General features: G+C 31.2%; 1 protein-coding gene across 50 annotated transcripts in view; it reads right to left on the reverse strand.

Moving 5' to 3' along the window:
- The window catches only part of RIMS2 (regulating synaptic membrane exocytosis 2), a 601,125-nt gene that overhangs the window by 237,601 nt on the left and 336,767 nt on the right, over positions 1 to 26,757 (reverse strand). For 19 of the 50 annotated variants that reach the window (XM_053208502.1, XM_027064049.2, XM_027064046.2 and 16 more), the window contains one exon: positions 11,387 to 11,413. The exons of the other annotated variants lie outside the window; for them this stretch is intronic. In XM_053208502.1, the coding sequence (XP_053064477.1) occupies positions 11,387 to 11,413 (27 nt within the window). The remainder of the gene's footprint in view (positions 1 to 11,386; positions 11,414 to 26,757) is intronic. 50 annotated transcript variants of the gene reach the window in all.

The raw sequence follows: 26,757 nt of genomic DNA on the forward strand, positions 1-26,757 counted from the left end.
GCCAGTTGCACACTGTGTCAAATACAGTAAATGTTGATATCTGACAAAGGAAGCTTCTCCTCCCTGCTTCCACAAGAATCCTTCTAGCTATTTTTTGGCTCCTTCGTCCTCTACTTAGAATCTACTCATTAGTTTCCATGAAGATATCAGATAGGATTGGAACTCAATTAAATATATATGTCAAATAGGGAAATTAACAATAATGTCTTCATATCAATGGTTATGTCACATATCCACTTAGATGTTCTTTAATGTCTCTTAATAAAACTTTAAAATTTTTCCCTATAGTACTTCTATATAACTCTTGTAAGATTTATTCCTAGGTATTTGATTTTGTTACTATTATAAAGTATATCCCTTTATTACTGGTGTAAGGAAATGCAACTGACCTTTACATATTGCCCTTAGATCCAGACATTTTGGTAAACCATAATTTGTCTGCAGATTCTTTCCAGAGTTTGAGGAAAACAATTATATCATCTACAAATAATGACAGTTTCATTTCTTCCTTTGAATCCTTATTATTTTCAAATTCGTCTTTTCTTATTGCATTAGGATCTCCATTATACTCACACTCTTGTTCGTGTTTGTTTTAAGGAACAATTCTATCATCGGCCATTTAAGATTTCCTGTAATAGTCCTTTTATCAGATTGAGGAAGTTTCTAATTCATAATTTGCTAATAGGTATCATTATGAATTTATGTTGAATTCTATAAAATTTTTAATTCATTAATAAGCAATGAACATATTTTTTCTCTTTTATTGTTTTTTCTTCTGAAAGAGAGTGAGCGTGAGCAGGGAAGGGGCACAAAAAGAGGGAGACGGAGAATCCCAAGCAGGCTACACAGTCAGTGCAGAGCGTGATGTGGGGCTTGAACTCACAAACCATGAGATCATGACCTGAGTCGAAATCAAGAGTTGGATGCTTAACTGATTGAGCCACTCAGGCACCCCTATTTTTCTCTTTAATTTGTAAATGTTTTAAATCACACTTATAGAATTTTATAAAACCATTGGATTTGGTTTGCTGCTTTATGTAGCTATTTTTGTCATTTATATTTAAGACTGAAATGGGTGTATAAATTTCCTTTTTTGGGAATGGATTTGTTGATTTTTGGTATAAAAATTATGTTTTCCTTGTAAATGAGCTTGGAAATACTCCTTTTATGTATATTATGTGAGTTTTATTAAGTTGAGATAATATGTTAAGATTAAGTATGAAGTACTTGAAAAGAATGTCTGAGTCTAGTGTTTTCTTTGTATTAAAAGACTTATTTTAACTTCCAACATATTAATATTTGTAGATAAAGGAATTCAGTTAGCTATTTTTCTTTTGTTAGTTTTCTATTTAATTCATTAGTTTGCATTTCTTAGAATTGTATATAAATGGAATCATGCTAGCATTTTTTTTCTCTCTTCTTTCACTTAGTATAATTTTTCTGAGATTCATCCATGTTGTCATGTTAATCAAAGTTCATTCTTTTTTATTGCTAAATAATATTATCTATTATGGGTGTACCACAGTTTGTTTATCCATTACCCAGTTGAAGGGCATTTGGGTTATTTGGTTATTGCAAATCAAATTACAATGAACATTCATATGTAAGTTGTATGCACAAATATTTACACTTTTCTTTGATAAAGACCTAATAGTGGAATGACTGAATTGTATGGTAGATGTATATTGAACATTTTAAGAAAAACTGCCAAAGTGTTTTCCAAAGAGGCTGTCACATTTTACAAGTCCCACTAATAGTATATGAGAATTTCCATAACTTCTCATCCTCCCCAATGCTTGGTATAGATAGTCTTTTTTATTTTAACCATTCTAAGAAGGATCTAATGGAATCTCAGTTACATTTCCTTAAAGACTTACATTGAATATATTTTCATGTGTCTATTTTCCACTCTTAAATCTTTTTTAAAATCTTATGTCCATAAGAAATCTTATGTCTTAAATCTTTTCAAATCTTATGTCCATTTTTTGTTATGTTTTGTTATTCATGAGTTTTGATGGTTCTCTATATATTTTACATACAAAGCTTTTATTAGATATGTGATTTGCAAATATTTCTTCTAGCCTGTGGCTTGGCTTTTCATTATCTGACCAGTGTTCTTTAAAGAAAACAAAAAAAGATTTTGAGAAAATCCAGTTTAATCAATTTGTTATTTAATGAAACATGATTTTCATGCCCTAAGAAATTTTTGCCTAACCAAAAGTGACAAAGTTTTCTCCTAGGAGTTTTATAATTTTAGGGTTTACACTGATCCATTTTGAGTTATACACCATATACTTTTGTATTTGGTAGAAGTTCCTTTTCTTTCTCTTCTTTCTTTTTTTTTTTTTTATTTACATATGGATATCTATAGGCTCTCACATTATTTGTTGAAAAGTCTATCCTTACACCACTGAATTGCCTTTCCAGCTTTGTTGAAAATTAGTCATCCATATATGTGTGGGTTTTTATCTGGATTCTATATACTGTTCTTTTGATACATTTATTTATTTTTATCACATCTCAGTTACAACAGCTTTACAATAAGTTCAGAAATCAACTATTGTAAGGCTTCCAACTTTGATCTTCTTTCATCAAGGTGGTTTTTAGCGATTCTGGGTAATTCACATTTTCAAATAAATTTTTAGAGTCTGTCAATTTACACAGAAATGTGAATTGTTTTTTGTAAAAATGCCTGTTGATATTTTTTAACTGAATTGAGTCTGGGGAATTTGGGGAAAACTGACATACTATTAGTTCTTCTGACTCATGAAAACTTTTTTTTTCATTTATTTCTTTTAAAATTTGTTTTTACAGTGTTTTATAATTCTTAGTTTAGAGATCTTTTGCATTTTTCAAATTTACCCCTAAACATTTCATATTTTTGACACTATTAAATGGCATTGTATTTCTAAATTTCAATTTTCAATTGTTCCTTGCAGGTATATATAAATACAATTGATATCCTATCTTTACCTTGTATCCAACAAGCTAATAAACTCACTTCTTAAATATAATAGCTTTTTTTGTAGATTCCATCTGACTTTCTATATAGCCATTTTACTTCTTCCTTTTCAATCTGGATGTCCTTTATTTCTTTTTCTTGCCTGATGTACCAGTTAGAACCACCAGTACAATTCTGAATAGAAATAGGGAGAATAGACAACCTTTTCTTGCTCTGATCTCGGGAAGAAAGGTTTCAGCCTTTTGTCACTAAGTATACTTCTGCTGTAGGTTTTGATAACGCCCTTTATCTATTTTTTGAGAAAATTCTTTTGTATTCCACTTTGCTTAGGGCTGTTTTTTGTTTGTTTGTTTGTTTGTTTCCAACAGAAATGGATGTTTGATTTTATCAAATGCTTTTTCTGAATCTTTTAAGATAATGATTTTTTTCTGTTTTTTTTTTTAAGTATGATGAATAATACTACTTTAATTTTCAAATGTTAAAAACAAACACTGAATACTGAGATAAACACCACTTGGTCATTCTACATTATCTTTTTTATGTATTGTGGTATTCAATTTTCTAAATTTTTATTTTGCTAAACCTATTTTTAAAATTCAATTTGCTAAATTTGACATAATTTCTATAAGGTGTGTAGATTTCTTTCTTTTAGTATCTTTGTCAGGTATTGGTATCACAGTAATGTTTCTCTCAAATTAGTTGGGAAACATTCTCAAATATACAATTTTCTGGGAGAGTTTGTGTAGAACTGGTATTATAATTTTCTTACATGTTTTGTATACCTCATTGGTTAAGTCATCTGGTCCTTGTATTTTCTTTGTGGGAAAATTTTTAACCACACATTCAATTTCTTTAATAGATATAGGGCTATTGAAGTTATTTATTTATTAATTTTTGAGTGGGCATCAAGTTTGTCTTTCAAAGAAATTTTCTATTTTAAGTTATCAAATGTATTGGGGCGCCTGGGTGGCTCAATCGGTTAAGTGGCCGACTTCGGCTCACGTCATGATCTCGCGGTTTGTGGGTTCGAGCCCCGCGTCGGGCTCTGTGCTGACAGCTCAGAGCCTGGAGCCTGTTTCGGATTCTGTGTCTCCCTCTCTCTGACCCTCCCCCATTCATGCTCTGTCTCTGTCTCAAAAATAAATAAACGTTAAAAAAAAAGTTAAAAAAAAAGTTATCAAATGTATTGACATAAATCTATTCATAATTTTTCCTTACTATCCTTTTAATGTTTGTAGAATCTGTAGCAATATCAGCAATTTTTTTATTTTGGCAATTTCTGTCTTCTCTTTTTTTGCTGGCCATTTTCCCTAAATGTTGATCAATTTTATTGATTTCATAGAGTCAAACTTTGGTTTCGTTAATTTTCTTGATTGCTTTTTGGTTTTTATTTTACTGATTTCTGTTCTGACTTTCACATCCCCTTTCTTCTATTTAACTTGAGTTTAACTTGTCCTTTTAAAAATTTGTTTTTATTTTGTTGAGGTGAAAACAAGTCATTGATTTGAGATGTTTCTTTTTTTGTAACATGTATGTTTGGTGCTAAAAATTTCCTCCTCTCTTCTGCTATAGTTGCACCCCATGAATTGTGATATGTTGTGTTTTCATTACATTAAGTTTAAAATACTTTTTATTTTCCCTTTGACTTCTCCTTTTACTCATGGTTTTTAGATGTATGCTATTTAGTTTCTAAATATTTGAAGATTTCCCAGAGATGTTTCTATTATTGATTTCTTACTTAATTCTATTGTGGTCAGAAAACATACTTTGTATGATTTGAATACTTTTAAATTCACCGAGACTTTTTTTTGGCCAGAATATTGTCTATCTTGGTAAGTGCTCTGAATGCAGTTGAAAAGAATGTGTATTCTGCTGTTGTTATATGGAAAGTTCTATAAACATTAATTAGGCCAAGTTAGTGGATACTATTGATATTCTCTAATATTATTGCTTTTCTACTTGTTCTATCAATTACTAAGAATAAAGGGGATTAACACCTCTGACCATGATGAGGTTTTATCTATTCTGTAGTTTCCTCATCGTATTTAAAAAAGTTGAGGTATGATTCATACAACATAAATTTAATTGGTTTTAAGTATACTATCCAGTGACTTTTAGTAAATTTTAAGACTTGTGTAAAAATCACCACAATCCAAATTTTGAACATTTCCATCATTCCCCCAAAATTCCTCATATGCATTGTCAGTCATTCCCCATTCCTACCCTCAGCCAGATAACTATTAATCTAACCTCTGCTCTATAGATTTGCCTTTTCTGTACATGTTATACAAATTACATTGATTTGTATTTGTATATACAATATTATCAAATTATCAAATTATCAATACAATATAATCAAATTATCAATACAATATAATCAAATTATATTGATTTGTAACATGATTTCTGTACATGTTATACAAATGAAATCATACAACACGTGGCCTTTTGTATTGCACCTTTAATTTAGCATTAATATTTTTTGAGGTTAAATGATGTGGTGGTATGTATCACTATTTTGTTATTTATAGCAATCCGCTGTATGGACACCATATTTTTTATTTATCCATTCACCAGCTGATGGATATTTGGACTAGTTCCACTATTGACCATTATGAATAATGCTGGTATAAACATTCATGTACAAGTCTTTGAGTGGACATTCATTTTTATTTCAATTGGGTATACAACTAGGAGTGAGTTCCTGTGCCACGTGGAAAATTTATTTCAATTTTTTTTAACAAACCACCAAACTGTTCTCCAAAGGGCTACACTATTGCACATTTCCATCATCAAATTTATGAGGATTCCATTTTCTCAAAAACCTTGCCAAAAATTGTTACTGTCTTTTTTTATCACACTCATTTTAGTGGATGTAAAGTGACATATCGTTGCTATAATTTGCATTTCACTATTAACTAAGGACATTGGGGATCTTTTCATGTACTTATTTGCCATCCATACATCTTCAGTGAAGTGACTATTCAAATATTTTGCATTTTGATTGCATTATTTGTCCCCTCACTACTAACTTTCAAGAGTTCTTTATGTATTCTGGATGCAAGTCTTTTGTCAAATATGTAATTTACAAACATTTGTCCAAGTCTGTGGCTTTTCCTTTACCTTCTTAATGATGTCTTTGAATCACAAACATTTAAAATTTTTATGAGGTCCAATTTATCACTTTGTTCTTTTATTGATATTGCTTTTGCCATTGCACTGAAGAAATCTCTGCCTAATCCAAGGTAATGAAGATTTTCTCCTATGTTTTCGTCTAAGAGTTTGATAGTTTTAACTCTTACACTTCGGTGTATGATCCATTTTAAGTTAGGTTTTGTGGATGGTTTGAGATGGATGCTAATTTAATCTTTTTTGCATGTAGATATTCAATTCTTCCAGCATTAATAGCTAAAAAGACAATTTCCCCCCATTGAATTGCCCTGGCACCTGTTTGGTAAATCAACTGACTTTGAATATAAGGGTTTATTTTTGAATTCTGAATTAGGTTCCATTATGCCAGTTCCACAATATTGTGATTACTGTTGTCTTGTAGTAAGTTTGAAATCAGGAGGTATAAGTCTTCCAGATTTGTTCCTTTTTGGCTGTTCCAGATCTTGTACATTTCAATATAATTTTTAAGATCAGTTCATTAATTACAGCAAAAAATATTGCTTAGATTTTGTTAGGGATTATATAGAACCTGTAGACAAATCTAGAGGAGACTTGCCATCTTAATAATAAGAATTTTCCAATCCATTAATTTGGAATATCTCTTCATTTACTTAGATCTTCCTTTAATTTTCTTCGGCAATATTTTGTGATTTATTTAGCATGAAAGTTTGTACTTATTCTATGAAATGTACTAATAAGTATTTTTAAATGTTTGATATTATGGGAAAGAAAATACTTCTTAATTTTCTTTTCAAAACGTTAGCGGGGACGCCTGGGTGGCTCAGTACGTTGAGCGTCTGACTTCAGCTCAGGTCATGATCTCGCAGTTGGAGAGTTCGAGCCCCGCGTCAGGCTCTGTGCTGACACCTCAGAGCCTGGAGCCTGCTTCAGATTCTGTGTCTCCCTCTCTCTCTGCCCCTTCCCTGCTTATGCTCTGTCTCTGTCTCAAAAATAAATAAACACTAAAAATTTTTTTTTAAATGTTAGCTACTAGTATATAAAATATAAATTATTTTGTATAGTGTTCACGTACCTTGGGACCTTGCTGACATTGTTTATTAGTTCTAGTAGTTTTTGTAGATTCTTTAGAGTTTTCTACATGTAGAATCATGTCATCTGTGAATAAAGTTTTGCTTCTTTCTTTCCATTCTGAATGGCTTTTATTTATTTTTCTTGACTGAATGCCCTAACCAGAATCTCTAGTGCACTACTGAATAAAAATAGTAAGAGCAGATATACTTGCCTAGTCTACAGTTAAGGAGAAAACATTCAGTCTTCTACAATTAAAAAATGTCAGCAGTAGGTATTTTAAAGTCCCCTTTATCAGGTCAAGAAAGTTCCCTTCTACTCCTACTTTTTTGATAGTTTTTGTTGTGAAAGAGTGTTGACTATTGTCATAGCCTTTTCTTTATCTCTTCACATGATCATGTCATTTTGTCTTTTTTTCTATTAATGCATTTAATTACATTTGATATTTAGTTAGTAACCAAATATTGCATTGGGGATAAATACCTCTTGATTAAAGTGAATAAGCTTTTTTATATATTGCTAAATTTGATTTATTAATATTTGAGGATTTCTGTGTTTACATTGATGAGATATTGGCATTCATATTCTTGTGATATTTTGTCTGCCTTAGTATTAGAATAACGTTGGTCTCATAGAATGAATTGGAGATTCTTTTTTTTTTTTTCTCCCTCAAAGAATGTAAGAAAGATTGGTAGTTTCTTTTACATGTTTGATAGAATTCATCAGTGAAGCCCTCTGGTCCTAGGTTTTTCTTTTCACAAATTCAACTTCTTTATGTTATAGTTTTATATGGATTTCTTATATTTTGCTGGATCAGTTTCTGTAATTTGTGGTTTTCTAAAAATTTGTCCACTTCTTATACATTATTTCATGGCATAACTGTTCATTGTATTCCCAAGCGATTCCCCAAAGTATTTCCAATGTAATCTTTTTGTTAAATTGGTAGTGATTTGTGTTTATTCTCATGGTCAGACTAGTTGTTTGCCAATTTTGTTGAGCTTTTGAAGCATCATGATTGGATTCTCGTTTTGTTTTGTTTTGTTTTGTTTCAATCTAGTCTAACAATCTCTCTATAAATTTTTCTCCCTGTAATTTGAAGCTCTATTATTATGTCCTTAAATGTTTAGGATTGACATGTTCTCTTGATCAATTTACTCTTTTATTATTACAAGATGACCTACTTTATCCTTGGTAGTATTCACTCTAAAGTCTAACTTGTCTAATATTAAGTATTTCATATTTCTTTAAATTAGTAGGGTATATCTTTTCCATCCCTTTAAATTAAACTCTTTGTGTTTTCATACTTAAAGTGGGTTTCTTATAGGCAATATGTAGCTGGCTTTGCCTTTTTAAAAAATCCAATCTGATAATCTCTGCCTTTTAGCTGCAGTATTTTGACTATTTACATTTAATTTGATTGGTTTGGTTAGTTTGCTTCTATCAATTTGCTATTTATCTTCTATTTGTCCCATCTGTTCTTTGTTCCATTTCCTTCACTTTCTGTATTCTTTTGGATGAAATGGATACTTTCATGTTCCATTTTATCTTTTCTTTTGGCTTATTAGTTAGCTATAATCCTTCATTTTGTGATTTGGGGATTTATAGTGTATATATTTAACTTATTACAACCTACTTTGAAGTGATATCATACTTCTTATCATATAGCACAGTATAAAGACATTATAAGCATACACTTCTACTTTCCTCTACTTTTCTAATCTTCCTGTTGCTATTGTCATATATTTTACCTCTATATATGTACCAAACCTTATGCTACATTGTTATTTGTTTTACAGCCAATTATATTTAAAACTATTTACACAATAAGAATAAATCTCATATATTTACCCATCCAATTATCATTTTTGGTGTTCCTCATTCTTTTAAATACATCTATATGCTATATTACCACCTGGTATTGTTATTCTTGTGCCTAAAGGACTGACTTTAACAATTGCTGTAGTGCATATCTACTGATGATGAGTTCTGTTAGTAGTTGTATGTTTCAAAAACATTGTTACTTCACCATGATTTAAAAGAAATATGAATAAGCGTGGAATTCTAGATTGATACCTTTTTCTCTGAGTACTTGCACTGTTTCTAGTGAAAAATCTGCAGGCATATTTATTCCTCAGTTATGTATTGAGTCTGTTTTCTCTGGATGCTCTATGGTTTTCTATTTATTATTGGTTTTAAAGAATTTACTTATGAGGTATCTTCATATATTCTTATGTATGTTTCTTGTGTTTGGAGTTCATTGAGCTTCCTGGATATGTGGTTTATAGTTTTCATGAAATTTGGACAATTTTCAGCCATTATTTCTTCAAATATTTGCTTCTCCTCTCTTGCATGACTTAAATTACTTGTGTATTAGGGCAGCTTCAAATTGTCCATTGCTCACAGATACTTTGTTTTTTTTAAAACATTTTTATTTATGCTTCATTTTGGATAGTTTTTATTGCTGTATCTCCAAGTTCACTAATTTTTTTTCTACAATGTTTATTGTTGTCAATCCCATTCAGTATACTTTTACTTTAGACATTATAGTTTTCATTTACAAATGCTTCATTTGGGTCTATTTCTGTCTTTCATGTCTTTAACATTTTGAACGCAAGGAATACACTTCTATAACTGTTTAATATCCTTGTCTACTAATTATAACATCTGTACAAGTTCTTTTTTAGTTTAGCTTTGATTTACATCCTTTTTATGGGTCTTTTTTTCTCTCTCTCTCTTTTGCATGGTCGGTAATTTTTTATTAGATGCCAGCCCTTGTGAATTTTACATTGATATATATTATTTTTGTATTCCTATAACCATTATTGAGTCTTTTCTATATGTAGTTGTGTTACTTAAAACATTTTTACCCTTTCATTTCTTGCTTTAAGATTTTTTTTTATGTGATACAGTGTCCATCTAGAGTCAATTATTCCTCACTACTGACGCCAGAGATTTCTGTGCACGCAACCCAATGACCTCTGAAATTTGATGTTCTCTACAAAACAAAAAGGCAGACACTATTCTCAGGCATTATTACTTGTAATCTTTTTGGGTGGTCCTTTCTCCGGGGTGGGTAGATTCCTCCATTCACTCACTGATCAATATTCAACTTGAGAGAAACCCTCTGAAGATCTTTGGAGTTCTCTCTCTGGATAGTTCTCTCCTCTTCAGTAGTCTGCTCTGTGAACTCTAGTCACCCTTGTCTCCCCAAACTCTCAGCTCCATCAGTTACCTCAGGGAGTACACAGGCTCTGTTTGCCTTTTCTCCCCTTATGCCCTGTGTAGGAAACTCTCTAAAAGTGAATGCTAGGGCAATTTTAGGATTCAACTCATCTGTTTCCCTTATCTTAATAATTACTGTCCTTAATTGCCTGATATCCAGTATTATTAAAGCAACTGAGTTATATATTTGTCCATTTTTGTTGTCTGAGGTAGGAAGGTAGGAAGAAGTCCCTTCTATTCCATCTTGGTTGTAAGTAGTAGCCTTCCTCAGTAGATCTGAAACTTTAGTGTGCCATTCCTGAAACTTTTACAATTATTTCCTAATCCTATTCACGAAGATAATTTTTTTAAATATAAAAGTTCATTAGGCTAAATATATTTAAAATATTTTCCAGTTAAAAGTATTAAAACTAAAGTTCCAGTGACCAGTTATAAAATTTAGCATCAGTTTAAAACATCTTGACATACTTTGTGCATGTTTAAATTAAAAATCATAATACATTAGAGTTATAAAACTTAAATCTATTCAATTTTCCTTAGAAGATATGACTGAACAGCTAAAATGATGGAAGCTACAGCAAACATTATAGTTTTAATTGTTAAAATTCAATATACCTAGAATTTTTAACACTATCCCTCCATAAGTCAAAAACATCAAAAATTGTATCCATATAAATTCAAATTCTGTGAAACAGTGCACACAATAACACAGAATATACTGAACCATACTTCATTGATGAAATAGTACCATATTAAAAGAGACAATATTAGACACACTGAAATCATAAATCACTATATTTCAACAAGTGGTTTTTAATACCAAAATAATAAAGATGTAAACACAGATATACTGGAAAACTACTATAGGTGGAAAAAGGAAGCTACTGACATTTTGTTTAGGAATTTAACATATGCACAATAACCAGACAAAGCACAAAACAACAAACCAATTAACTGTGCATATGAATACATGCATTAAACATTGTGCATGCTAAAATTTACCTGAATTATATGAACATAAGGCTTTATCTGGAAAAAAAATGTTAAAATAATGTCAAAATACATTTAAAAATCTTTAAATGTAATAGGGATATTGAAATTTAATCTCTGCTTTATAGTACAGGCCGTAGTTTAACATTTTTATTATAAAATAAGAAGGACCATACTAATTCAGAATAAATAAAGAAGGGAGACACATCATATCTGAATTAGTACAAAAGTACATTAGTACATTCAAGTTATGTTAGTTGAAACTTAGATTGAATGAAATAAACAGGCTAAGAGAAGGTACATAAAATAAAAAATTACTAATAGACCTGCCATGCATACTCATGGCTATCAATTTTATTTTATAATACATGGTTATACAACAAACTATGAAATCTATGAAATGTAAAAAGTAATGGTTACACAGAGAAATTTAGCAGGCAATAAGCAACTAATGAGCTTAAATTGAAGGAATCTTAGAAAAACATTATTGTTTTGAATTCTTGATTTTGAAAAAGTATATTTTAAAGTTGATTTCTTCTGGAAGAGGGACACTTTGAAGATTTACAGGGACAAGTTGTTTTGATATTCTCACTTAATTAAAATGTACATGTAGAAAAAGAAATTGTCACAAGTTAGCAGAATACAAATTAGATTTTTCTAACAAATGTTTTAGAAGGTAGGAAAATTTGAATAAGTTGTTTTCACCTTGAAAGATGAGTAAATTATCATATGAATATACATCAGAAATTTAAAGGAATGTATGAATTATGATGCCATAAAAATACCAGAGAAGTGTAAAGATGCCCTAATACTTGGAAAAAAATATAATTATCTATCCTGGCACATCTAAGTCATTAACCTAAAGGTAATAAGTCACAGGCAAAGAAAATAATAGGTTCATAGGTTATCACAGAAGCTTAGTTTCTAATGTTCAATTAAAAGATTTAAAATTTGAATGACATGATTCTAAACTCTATTTAACAAATAGAGAAGTAGTACATTTGGCAATATTTTACATGGTTGATTTGTCTGATTAGTAATCTACACAGCAGTGGAATTTATATAGAGTATTTTAAGGAAAAAGAATAACTATTCTAACCACTGTATAGGAATTTCTAAAGACAGAGTATAATTACAGAAATTAGAAAAAAATAGTAGGGTTGAATAATTTTATAAGTATTGTAACATTTATCCAGGATGTATTTTCAGAAATTAAAGATAAACTGAATCATCTAGATTAAACTAGAATTTTAAAAAATCAATATAAATTCTTAAATTACCAGATTTGACCAACACTTACCACCATTTTACTTATCAGGTTACCAACTTACCTTCCACCGTTTTCATTTAAAACAGATTTAATATATTTACTATATATTTTAAAAAATCTATTTACACTGAGTTTCCTGCCATCTATTTCATGTACAGCTTGTTTAAACACTTATGTATATTTTTCTAGCCCTTTAACATTTTAACTTTCTACATTTAAATTTTCTTAAATCTGAAATTAATTTTTGTATACTATATATAGCAGTGGTAGGCTAGTAAATGTTTAAGAACTATCAGTCTGGGGGAGACTAAAACCTTGATTTGCAACATTGTCAATTTCTATAATGTAAATACTCTCATACAGCCAATTCAAGCTACCCATGTCAATGACTGTGAAGGGAAGAGATATGCCTAACAGGCTCTGGTTCCAGTATCCCATCAGAAAAAGAATTATTAGCCATACTAAAGTTAAAACATAATAGAAGTATTCCTAGTGGAAGTCAGAAAAATAAACTGAACATGAATAGATTCATGTTGCTTTAAAATGTCAAAAACTCTTATTATATCACAAAGACACAGAAAACTCAAGAGTAACAATAATAAAGAAACTCACCATCCAAAAAGCAAAGACAATAAAAATAACAAAAGAAGAGATGAAGTTACAATAACCTTTCCAAACAAGAAAAAAAAAAAAGAATAAAAGTAATAATAGAGAATAATACTGCGTACAATCAATAGAGCACACATGTATTAACTGATAGTACAAAACTGTCTTATGAAGAGTTGATCACAAGCTATGCAGCAAAAAATCATGGGAAAAAAGTGTATTAGAAATGTGTTACATAGTTAATAAATAAAATCAGCATGTTACTGCAAAATTTGAATTGCTGTAGTATATATAATTTTAAATTGTAATACCAATGAATTGTTATATATTTCCTTAAGTGAAAACACTGAACATAATTATAAATCTAAGTAAATATCTATATTGAAACTGTATTTTACATGCTGAAACAATTAACATTTTTAGAAGTTTTATAATTCTTTGTAAATATCTCTGTATCATGTTAAATGCTTTTTATTAAAATATGTAAGACGATGATATTCATATTCATTTACCCACATATGCAAATTAATGCAAATATAATATATCCAAACCCTAGAATTTCAAATGGATAAATATTTACGAAAGGAAATATGTCTGTTTTGGTCTTCCTACTTTATGTCACTTTATTGTTCAGGTGTTTGGGGGTTTTTTAAAGATTTTCTTTTAAGTAACCTCTACACCAACGTGGGGCTCAAACTGACAACCTTGAGATCAAGAGTTCTATACTCCACCGATTAAGCCAGCCAGGTGCCCCTACTGTTTGTTTTTTAATGGTGACTGAATCCTGGAACTTTATTCTTGGAAACAGTGTTCCCACATGAAACAGTACATCTTCAGTAAAGCTGAGTGTATTTCCCATATTGATATTATAATATTTATAATGGCTTTCTTTTTTAAGAACATCAAGATAAGAGTGTCATTTCATGCCCTTTTTACATCTTGAATGGTCTGAACATTATGTTTTAATGACAGGTTTAACTGATCTAAGTTTACTATATATTTTTCAATTTGCAAGATATTATTTGAGGATTTTTCTGCAAAACACACTGTTGTTAAGCAGACCTTCAAAGTGGTTTTTTGAAAGTCACTTACAGTGTGTAGTGATCTACATCAATTTTAAAGTCAGAGGGTGGTCCCAAATGATTTTCCTTTTTATCACTGTCTAATACAATATGCCCTAGGGAAAAGGATATAAAGTGAAATAATCAGTACCACCACCAAGAAGTGTAAGTTTTAATTCAGCAGTGTAGATTTTTACTGTCAGAAATTAGAACAAGATATTTTAATGAATTTTAGATTAATAGTTAAAGGATTACACTACTTCTTAAAACTGTAAGAATAGCATCACTATAATTTAGAATAAAAGACATTCACCAAACTTTCAAAACTATAGCTGTCCCTATAGATGCTGTTAAGAAGTACCTAATATTTTAAAAACAAGTAAGAGAATGAATATGAGTGCTTTCTGTCAAGGATATAGTTCCTTTGTCTTTTTAAAATTATAATTTTGGTTCATGATTAAAAATTCATAATTTATAAGAAGTGTTTAAATTGGAAAAAAGATATCATAATGTTTCAAGCTATTAAAGCTTCAATTTTTACTGCAGGGATTGAAAAAATATGTGTGTATATATATACATATATGTATATAAATGGAATATGTACTTACATATACGATATATATAATATTTTTTTAACAATGTACATATTTTGATGCAAACTATGATGCTGGAAATTGTTCAAGGGATTTTAATGAGGGGAGATAGGGACTATTTACTTATTGTGACATTTAGCAATTGGAGACCATTATGGTCATTGACTAATAAGAACTTATAATTCAGGGTTGCCTGGGTGGCTCAGTTGGTTAAGCAGCTGACTCTTGATTTCGGCTCAGGTTGGGATCACACGATTTGCGAATTTGAGCCCCACATCAGGCTCTGCGCTGATAGCATGGAATCTACTTGGAATTTTCTTTCTCCTTCTCCATGTGCCCCGCCCCCACTCACGTGCAAGCTCTCTCTCTCAAAAATAAATAAATAAACATTAAGAAAAAGAACTTCTCTAAATGCAAGCAAAGACATTTCCTTCCTATTTTTTTCCATTGCAGTTCACTGCTTTCCCTGATATTTACTACACTTAACTTGCTCCATTTCCAAAATATATGAGGTTTATCTATAAGCACAGTAGGCATTTGCTTATATGGTACAATGAAAGGAAACTCCTTCCCTTAAAACATTTTTTTCCAAGTTGCAACACATCAAGGAGAAGGAATACATCATGTTAAGACATTATTGTGCTATTTCTGTTAGACTTCTACCCTCAAATTCTTTTTAAATATGATAAATCTCATAACCCTTAGCCTGACACTCAACACTTTCTATATATAAGTCTCATACTATTTAGATTTTATGTCTTCATCCTAGCATAATTAACTATTTACTTTTCTCACCTCTATATATTGAAATCTTACTTATTCTTAAGGCCTAGCTAAAATGCTGAGCACAGCTTGTATTATTCCCTAATACCTCTACATAAGCTTAAAATTTTAATTTTTACAATTCTACTTTCTATATATAATAAAAAGATTATACAAATTCCAAGATTATGGCATGATTATGTATAGAGACATAAATTATGTTTTATTATCCTTATATTTTTCCCTTATACATTTTAAAGAGGTGGCAAGCTCTTTGTGTTTCTTTTAATTAGGGAAATTTATGTTTGAGGTTGGAAAGCAAAGTGACACGTAGCATTTTACTTTCCATACTCTAGGCTTATTAATGAGATTAAGCAAGAGGAGAGAAATAAGAGAGGAGTGTAGACGGGGCAGAAAAAGGATGGCACTGCTAAAGGTCAATATTTCTCATAATTAGAAAGGGGCCAATGGCTAGAGAGACTTGTGAATAATAGGGAATGAGGCTCTAGGACCTCTCTGAAGTCCAGTGATATTTTAGGATTCTAGGATGATAGCCCCGTGATGTAGCTGGATGCTAAGCACCAAAGAAACCAGCAGTGGTAAAAAAATGCTATACATAAACCTAACTTCAAATAACCATTATGCATTGGGCCAAATTAGTGAAGCTCTATAAGGATTAAAAATCAATGGGTCTTTTCTGAATATTTTCCTTTTTGGGGGCTTCCTGTAACTGCCAGCATGAACTAGGAATAGGTAAGGAGAAGGGGTAAAGATTGATATTTGACTGGACACAAAGATACCTAAATAAGATTAAAGTAAAGATTAAATACAATATTTGAAAAATAAGTGTGTATTTTACATGCAAGTTTGTGAATAAGAGTTTTACCTGCTACCTAAATATAATGTATCTTTGGATCAAACACAATATCAAGCACCATAACAGCTAAGTAAATATCTGTTGATGTAAATAAAATAATGTGAATTCGAAAAGAAAGCAAAAAAGGAAGGAAAAAAGGACAAATAAAAAACAAATAAGCAATCCCTATAAAAATAACACCAACATTCTTCACAGAGCTAGAACAAACAATCCTAAAATTTGTATGGAACCAGAAAAGACCTCGAATAGCCAAAGCAATCTTGAAAACAAACAAACAAACAAACAAACAAACAACAACAACAAAAAACAAAGTAGGAAGCATCACAATCCCAGACTTAAAGCTGTATTACAAAGCTGTAATAATTAAGACAGCATGGTACTGGCACAACAACAGAACAGAAAACCCAGAAATGGACCCACAAACATATGACCAACTAATTTTTGACAATGCAGGAAAGAACACCAATGAAAGAAAGATAGTCTCTTCAGCAATTGGTGCTGGGAAATCTGGACAGGGACACGCAGAAAAATGAACCTGGACCACTTTTTTATACCATATACAAAAATAAACTCAAAATGGATGAAAGACCTAAATGTAAGACAGGAAACCATCAAAATCCTTGAGGAGAAAGCAGGCAAAAACCTCTTTGATCTTGGCCGCAGCAACTTCTTACTCAACATGTCTCCAGAGGCAAGGGAAACAAAAGCAAAAATGAACTACTGGGACCTCATCAAAATAAAAAGCTTCTGCACAGTGAAGGAAACAATCAGCAAAACCAAAAGGCAACAGACGGAATGGGAGAAGATATTTGCAAACGACATATCAGATAAAGGGTTAGTATCCAAAATCTATAAGAAACTGATTAAACTCAACACTCAAAAAACAAATAATCCAGCGAAGAAGACATGAATAGACACTTCTTCAAAGAAGACATCCAGGTGGCCAACCGACACATGAAAAAATGCTCAACATCACTCATCATCAGAGAAATACAAATCAAAACCACAATGTGATACCACCTTACGCCTGTCAGAATGGCTAACATTAACAATTCAGACAACAACAGATGTTGGCGAGGATGCGGAGAAAGAGGATGTCTTTTGCATTGTTGGTGGCAATGCAAGCTGGTGCAGCCATTCTGGAAAACAGTATGGAGGTTTCTCAAAAAATTAAAAATAGAACTACCCTACGACCCAGCGATTGCACTACTAGGTATTTATCCAAGGGATATGGGTATGCTGTTTCAAAGGGGCACATGCACCCACCCCAATGTTTATAGAAGCACTATCAACAATAACCAAAGTATGGAAAGACACAAATGGGGTGTTACTTGGCAATCAAAAAGAATGAAATCTTGCCATTTGCAACTACATGGATGGAACTGGAGGGTATTATGTTAAGCAAAATTAGTCAGTCAGAGAAAGACAAATATCATATGACTTCACTCATATGAGGACTTTAAGATACAAAGCAGATGAACATAAGGGAGGGGAAGCAAAAATAATATAAAAACAGGGAGGTGGACAAAAACATAAGAGAATCTTAAATATGGAGAACAGACAGAGGGTTACTAGAGGGGTTATGGGAGGGGGGATAAGCTAAATGGGTAAGAGACATTAAGAAATCTACTCCTGAAATCATTGTTATACTATGTGTTCACTAACTTGGATGTAAATTAAAAAATAAATTAAAATATGCAATTAAAAAAATAAATAATACTATATAAAATATTAAAATTTGTAAGAATCTACATTAAATGTAGATGTATGAATTACTCCAATAAAAAATAAATCTTTTCATAATGGATTTAAGACCAACTGTACATTATTTTCAGAAGATAAATCTTAAATATAAGAATGTAAAGAGATGAAAGTAAAAGCTCTGAGAAAGATATACCACACACACAAAACAAAAAAAAAGCAGCTGTAGCAGTATTAACATCAAGCGAAGAGAGTCTTAAGGAAAAAGCATTCCTAGATATAGAGACACATTATGTAATGACAAAATCAACACTCTATTACAAAAAGCATAATAATTTTAGTTTATATGCACTTAATAACATAATTTCAAAAGCTATAAAGCAAATAATGACAAAAATAAAGGAAAAAGTCCACAATCATACGTGGAAATGTTAACATGTCTCTCAGTAACTGATGGAATAGTCAGACAAAAAAAAAAAAAAAAAAGCAAACCCAGAAGATTTGAACAATAAAATTGGTAAACCTTATTAACTTGTAAAACATGTACGGAACTGCGACAAAATAAACATTCTTTTCACGAACATTTAAGCACCACATATAAAATGAATAATTTTAAAGATTCCAAATGATTCAAAGTATACACTCTCACAAGAAGGGAGTTATGCCAGACATCAAGAAAAAGAGAAAAAAAAACTAAAAAAAATCCTCTAGAGTTTGGAAATTTAACAATAAACTCCTAAATAACTGATAGATAAATGAAAGCAACACAATACAAAGTATCTAAGTTTTTTTCTGATGAAATGAGGACAAACAAACTACATCTAAACAAAGTAAAGGAGAGAAATAATAACAAAACTTAATGAAAAAGATAACAAATACAACCTAGAAATGAAACAAAACAGTTTTTTGTTTGAAAAGACTAATAAAATTAAGTCTGGCCAAGAAAAACAAGAAAAGAAAAAGAAGGAACAAATTAACCAATACTGGGGAAAAGAGGACATCACTAAACATCCAACGGACATTAACTAGATAATAAGATGTTATTATGAATAATTTTATGCAAATAATTTTTTACATTAGGAGAAATGTACAAGTTCCAAGAAAAAAAACAACTTAACAAAGCTGACACGAGACACAAATTTTTGAATAGTTCTAAATTTAGAAAAAAAGGGAAATTATCATTTAAAGCCTATACATTAACAAATTGCCAACCTTGACGCCTTAAATGGTGACTTCTTTCTAAGCATTTAAAGAAGAAATAATACTAATAATGCACAGCTTCTTTCAAACAATAGAAAATAGGGTATACTTCCAAACACTTTTTATGAGGCCAGCATTACCCTCAAATCAAAAGTTGACAAAGATTATTACCAAAAAGGGAAATATGGTATCTAACGGAAAAAGAAGAAATATTTTCTAACACTTCTCTGAAGGTAGTATAGCATTGATAACAAAAGCTAATAAAGGACAATCTTTCTTTCTCCTGAATATGGAGGAAAAAATGTTATGTATAGTATCAGCAAACTGAAACAAGGGATAGAAGAAATGATAGTGCATGATGAGCTAGCTGAGTTTATCACAGGAGTACTAGATTTACATTTGAAAAATCAATGCAATAGACCACATTAATAGAATAAAAGAGAAACACCACCTGGTTATGTCCATATATGCAGGGGAAAAACTGATACAATTCAATATCTATTCATGATTAAAACTTTCATAAAAGTAGGAATAAAATAGAACTTCCTGAATCTCAGTGTAAAAAATCTTAAGGCAAATATCAACTATAACTGAGAAATATTTAAAGCTTTTCCCAAGGAATGGGGAATAAAATATGGATGGCAACTTCTACTCAACATTATCACTTCCACTCGGCATTTTATCATGGGACCCTGCCGAAGTGTTAAGTAAGAAAAAGGAAAGCAAGATATAACAGGAATTTGTAAGTAACAGGAGAAATTGTCATTATTCACAGACAACATAATAATATTGCACATCAAATTTCAAAATAATGTATGTAAATGTTATTAGGATTTGCTGAATAATAATAAATAATAACTTTTATTTCTGTATACCAACATCAGTTAAAATTAAATCCCTAGTTACAGATCTAATAAAGATGTAAAACCTCTACACTGAAACTTATTAAAATATTACTTGGAGATATATCAATTCATGGAGTGGAATTCTCCTCACTCTGGAAAGACTTCAGTTCTCCCTAAAATGTTCACTGTAATTTGAATCAAAATTCCAAAAGGGTATTTATGAAAAAAATAATGTGATATTCAATTTGTTTGCTAGTGAAAAAAATTAACAATATTAATAATGATCTCAAAGAAGAACAAAGCTGGGTTAGTTACACTACCAGATATCACAATTTATTATAGACCTACGGTAATTAAGATACTTTAATATTGGCACAAAAACAGAAAAGTTGCCTAATTGAAAGGAACAGACTTCGGAAACTTAACCACATATTGGGAAGGCCTTTTTTTAAAAAATTTTTTTTTAACGTTTATTTATTTTTTGAGACAGAGAGAGACAGAGCATGAACGGGGGAGGGTCAGAGAGAGAGGGAGACACAGAATCCGAAACAGGCTCCAGGCTCTGAGCGGTCAGCACAGAGCCCGACGCGGGGCTCGAACTCACGGACCGCGAGATCATGACCTGAGCTGAAGTCGGACGCTCAGCCAACTGAGCCACCCAGGCGCCCCTGGGAAGGCCTTTTTAACAAATGTCCTGGATCAAGTGGACATCCAAAGGGTTAAGAATGAATTTTGATCCCTACCTCACACAATATACAAAACTCAATTCCAAACGAGATATAGATTTAATGAGCAGGGTAAAGCACTATTCTAGAAGAAAACATAGACATATCATTATGACCTCAAAGAAGATAAAGATATTTTTATACAGATCACACCAAAAAAACACTAACATTAAAGAAAAAAATTGAAAACTAAAATACATTCACATTAAAAATTTCTGTTGGTCATAAGATTCCATTAAAGAGTGGAAAGGCAAGTCACAGAATAAAATACATGTATTTATACTATAAATAATTTAAATCTATAATATCAAAAAACACTCATAAATCAATAAGCTAGAACCCAAATGAAAAATGGGCTAAAAATTTGACTAGGCTCGTCATAAAAGAGAGTATCTAAATGGTCAATTAACCTATGAAAAGGTTATTAGAGAAATGCAAATCAAAGCCACAATGAGGTAACACTGCACATCTACCTGAATGGGTAAGTGGAAATAAAAATACCAAAAATAAGTAATGATGTTGAGAAACTCAAACCCTCATTCACTACTCTAGGAAGTATGAATTGGTACAGTTCTTTATTGTAGGAAATAAAATGGGTTTTGAGAAACTGTTTAATAATATCTACCACAGTTGAATATATGCACAGCCTATTACCCATCTATTCTACTACTAGGTATATTCAAAGCAAAAATGAACACGTATGATTACCCAAAGGCATGTATGAGAAAGTTCATAGCAGCACTATTAAGAACAGCCCAAATCTGAAAGCAAAGTATTAATCAACTGTAGAATGCATAAATTCTTGTATACTTATAAAAAGGAATTGCATATAGCAATGAAAATAAGTTAACTGCAATTATTTGCAACAATATTGGTAAATCTCACAAACATATTGGGAAGAAAAAAAAAAGCCAGATGTGAAAGTGTAATATACTGTGTAATTCCATTTCTATAAAATTCATAGGTGCATGTGAGTATTCCATTTACATGAAGTTAAAAAAGAAGCAAAGCTATTTTATGGTATTTGAAGTCAGCACAGTTGTTACCTTGACAGGGAGAATAATTACCAGAAGAGAGCAAGAGAGAGGCTGGTGATTTCTGTTTCTTGATGTGGGTGCTACTTATACGGTGTTGCTACTTTGTGTAAATTCACTTGGGGATATATTTATGATTTATACACGTTTCTGTATAGATACTATAACTTAGTAAAGTATACTGAAAATGTAGAGTTCTGCTTCTGGGAATGATAGAGTAAGTTATATTGGACTAATTCTGCCAGTAATAATTACAAACTCTGGATAAATATTTTAATAAAAAACTGTTTAAAGATACCAGAGGACAAACAAATGCAGGCAGAAATCAGTGATATGACCCTTGAAATAGTTAAAGCACATATTGAAACACCTTTTCTCCTACGGGCCTTCCCAATTTGGTTCACTGCACAGGAGCTATAGTTCAAGAAAAAAGCTTCAGTATTGAAGCTTTATATACAACAGCCCCCTAAATCTTTGCCTAAATTGTAAACTGCAGAGGGAAAAAGAAGAAGCCACAGATGAAAGCTAAAAGCAATGCAAGGAGATTTTAGAAACTTCCTGATGCATAGGACACAGAGCCTAGAGATTAAGTCCCATTATATTGTGGGATTTTGGTCAGTATCTTGGGCTTTGCCTAGAAAGTTCACACTTAGGGGGTGTCCGGGTGGCTCAGTTGGTTGAGCGTCCAACTTTGGCTCAGGTCATGATCTCACAGTTCATGAGTTCGAGCCCTGCGTCAGGCTCTGTGCTGACAGCTCAGAGCCTGGAGCCTGCTTCAGATTCTGTGTCTCCGTCTCTCTCTGCCCCATTCCCACTCATGCTCTGTCTCTCTCTGTCTCAAAAATAAATAAAACATTAAAAAAAAAAAAAAAAAGAAAGTTCACACTTAGGAATGAGAACCACAAGCCTGCCTAAGGGCTATACCGTATAACTATGAAAGACCAAAACAGAACTGCCCTAACATATCTTCTACAGGTCTTGGGTGATCCTTCAATAATTTCATGGTGTGCCAAAATAAAACCCAACATTCCTCTAAATCCAGAGTCTCTAAAATGTATGAAACACAATGTCCAGTACAGAACAAAAGTTATTATATATAAAATATACACAGAATGTGATCCATAATCAAAGAAAAAAACAGAAATATAAATAGACCCACAGAAGACTAAGATATTAGAGCTAGCAGACTTTAAAATAAAAATTATAAATATGTGAGAAAATCCACAGGATTACACACACACATTACACATACATAAATACGTTATAGATATTACACATACATATATGTACATTACACACACAAATGTGCATATACATATATATGTAATTCTATGAATTATTTCCTATATTTACATATGTGTCTACATGCAATCCTATAAATTCATTAATATATTTACACAAATGCATATCATATATGTATATTATATAGTATTATACACACAGGGATATAATAAAAGAAGGGGATTTTCAGGAAGGATACAGAAAATTTTAAAAAATCAAATGTAAATCATAAAATGAAAAATACAACATCTTTGCTAGGACAATTCACAATATGGCTTTCACAGGAAATTGTACACTATAGAAGAAAATACCAGTCAACTTGAAGGTAGGTGAAGAAAAATAATCAAAACTGAGTAAGAGTGGGGGGGAAATTTTTTTTTTTAATAAACACAGGCTACTTAACCTGTAGAACAAAGTCAAGAGGTCTTTATACATGCAACTGCAGCCCAAGAAGGAGAGAAGAGAATGCGGTGGAAAATTAGAAGAAATATTGACCAAAAAGGTCCCCCAAATAGTTGAAATCTTGAGAAACTTTAATTATGAAATCACATCTCTTTTATCTTACACCTCTCAATGCCATCATTTTGGTTTTGTCCCAATGATTTGTTTGCATTCACTTTTCTTTAAATACTTGTGGTTATGAGGCTGTATAAGAATATAGTAGATATGATGTTTTCCATTTTAAAAAGTGAAATGGTAATAATGTTATATTTTACCAAATAAAGAATTAGCATTTGAGATGTCAAAGAGATGAACCTGATGAAAATGAGACAAAGAAAAGAAAAAAGGATCAAAAAAAAAGAAAACTCTTTTGGATTTTAGTTCAAATTGTGATGAGAATGGTTAATAAGATACCAAGTCACAAACAAATTTGTAATGATTTCTGTCATGTTAAAAAGGAAAATATTTCCCTAAAGACAGCAGGCAACTTTAACTGAATGACAGTAAAGAATATATAAAAATTAAAACTTAAACATAAAAATATACCTTCAAAACAATATCTTTAGGTGTCAGAACAGTAATGGATAGTTTCTCACCAGTGAATCAGAACAAAATTGTGTGAATATGAGAGACATTTTACCATCTAAAAAAGCAATCTCACTTCTCTATTGATAAATTTTAGTTATTTGAATACATGGTTCCAATCTTACTTACATATTTTTAAAAAGGCTTAATCAGTCACTCTTTGAAATATGCACTGTCCCATCATTTGGTAATGTCTAAATAACATCTGGGATGGGAGCGGGTAAAAGTAGCCTGAAGTTAAAATGTGTTGTAGAAAATATTACCACCATATTAAAATTTTAACTTCTCATAATCTAATTGCTTTCAGACATGAACAATGAGCATGTGGCCCTTTCTATAGATGTTTTGATATATAGAAACTTTTTATTTTGCCACCTGCATAAATACCGGTATAAGAAGTCCTCTATTTCAAATATTTTCACTAATTCCTTTACTAGGGAAACCATTCAAAGTTTATAATCAAAGTTGCCTCGACTCCTATCTCAAAAAGATTTTTAAAAAATATTTCCGTTAGCTACAAGATATATGAAACAATTATTTTTAGAATGGCTTTTTAAAATATTTCCTCATATGTTTAAAATTATAAATTCCTAATGTCCATGGAAATGAAGTACTTTTTTGAATCATTAGAATCTACAAATTTAAAATAGGAGATCATGAGCAGAGAAAACAGAATTCCAACAAGACCAGTAAATATCCGTGTATATTCAATAAGCTCACAGCCTCAGAGTTGACAGCCTCAGATTTTGAATTACCAACATATCCTATTTTGTGGAGGTAGAGAATGAGGGATTATTACACATTTGTGATGGCTACTGTTCATGTATATGTTCCATCGAATATGTTAATGATCATGATCTTTAACAATATAAGACATACTTATAAATAAATGTAATATTTACCCTCTCCATGAAGAAAAACCTTGAAGGAGGTCATTCTTACGAAGTAACTTTTAAAATAATTAATGTTTATTTATACATACTCTAACTCGAACCTGTTATTGATGAGCAATATATCCTTTAACTTTCTATTTCCAAGTGTTAATCTTCATTTCCTTTAGGAATATGTACATGTTTTTACTTATCTTCAATCCTACACATTGCTAGTAAATTATGATTACATTTTAGATGTAAAACACCAATTTTAGCCATATGTTCAAATATTGAAAATTTATTTTATTAGAGGTTATTACTGGTAGGTAGAGACAGGGCTGAATGGTACAACATGAAGCCATATTAACCATAAATGAATTTAATACTGTTAATGACTAAGTAGCAGAAGAGCCATTTGGGAGATGGTTAAATATTAAAAGCCACAAAGTGGATTAAATTAAATTAACCACATGAAAATCTACAATCCATATAGCTAACTAGAAAGAACTCTATTCTCATCATTCTTCACATACACTATTCTTAATTAGCTGGGGAGGGAAAAAGTAATGAAAATTGTTGGAAGATTTAAGAGTTTCAGATATTAAGAGTTATCAAACCTAGTTATTCTAATAACAACTGGAATAAGTATTAGATTAGTAGCCTATAAACCTAAACTATAAGAATTAGTACAAACTGATTTATATTCGTAAACTTCATGTAGTAAACCATGATCCAACATTGTGATTTAGAGAGAACGTACTTAGTAGATCACAGTAACCAGAAAGAGTAGACACTAAAATGAACCCCCATACAATTCATAGTCCTGTAATAATTACAACAAAAGACGTTGTAATGGCGATTGCAAATAACAGTGAGTAGGTGTTCACTCTGTGGAGAGGCTGAAAAAATTGAGTGCTATGAAACTAGTGTTCAATTAATACCACCCATATGTGAAAGACTGTACAGTCAGTGGAAATAAAATTCTAGTCATGAGAGACATTTTTAAAAAGGAGTGAAGACAATTCTCTAGGCTTTCCTATGACTAAATATCATAAGACCAATCCTCTGCTCTAATATTCTATTCATCAAACAGCCTGCTGATATATAATTTAGTCCTCTATTCAGCAGAGAGAACGTGATCCACGTAGATAACAGTCATTTCTTATGTTGCCAACTATACTTCCCATTAATGATAAATGACATGGCTTCTGTGCTTTTAAATTTACACTTCTGAAATTTAGTTGATGTCAGTCAGTTCTCCAGTACTTGACAAAATGTTGCTAATCCTGGAACATGCTGACTCCACGAAGATAAAATTATCCCATGAACACTACCCAAAGCAGCAAGTGGACATCTCCCCTTTCAATAATAGATTCATCAGGAAAGCAAATTTGAGTTGTAGGAACAATAAGCCAGTAATGCCACTTTTCAACCTAGAAATCATTTCCAAGTTTCCCCTAAGATTCTTTGAATTGATCAAATTCCATTCAATACTTTGGACTGTGTATAATTCAGGGTAGAATGCAAACA

The sequence above is a fragment of the Acinonyx jubatus genome, chromosome F2, assembly GCF_027475565.1.
Source record: "Acinonyx jubatus isolate Ajub_Pintada_27869175 chromosome F2, VMU_Ajub_asm_v1.0, whole genome shotgun sequence".
Lineage (NCBI taxonomy): Eukaryota > Metazoa > Chordata > Mammalia > Carnivora > Felidae > Acinonyx > Acinonyx jubatus.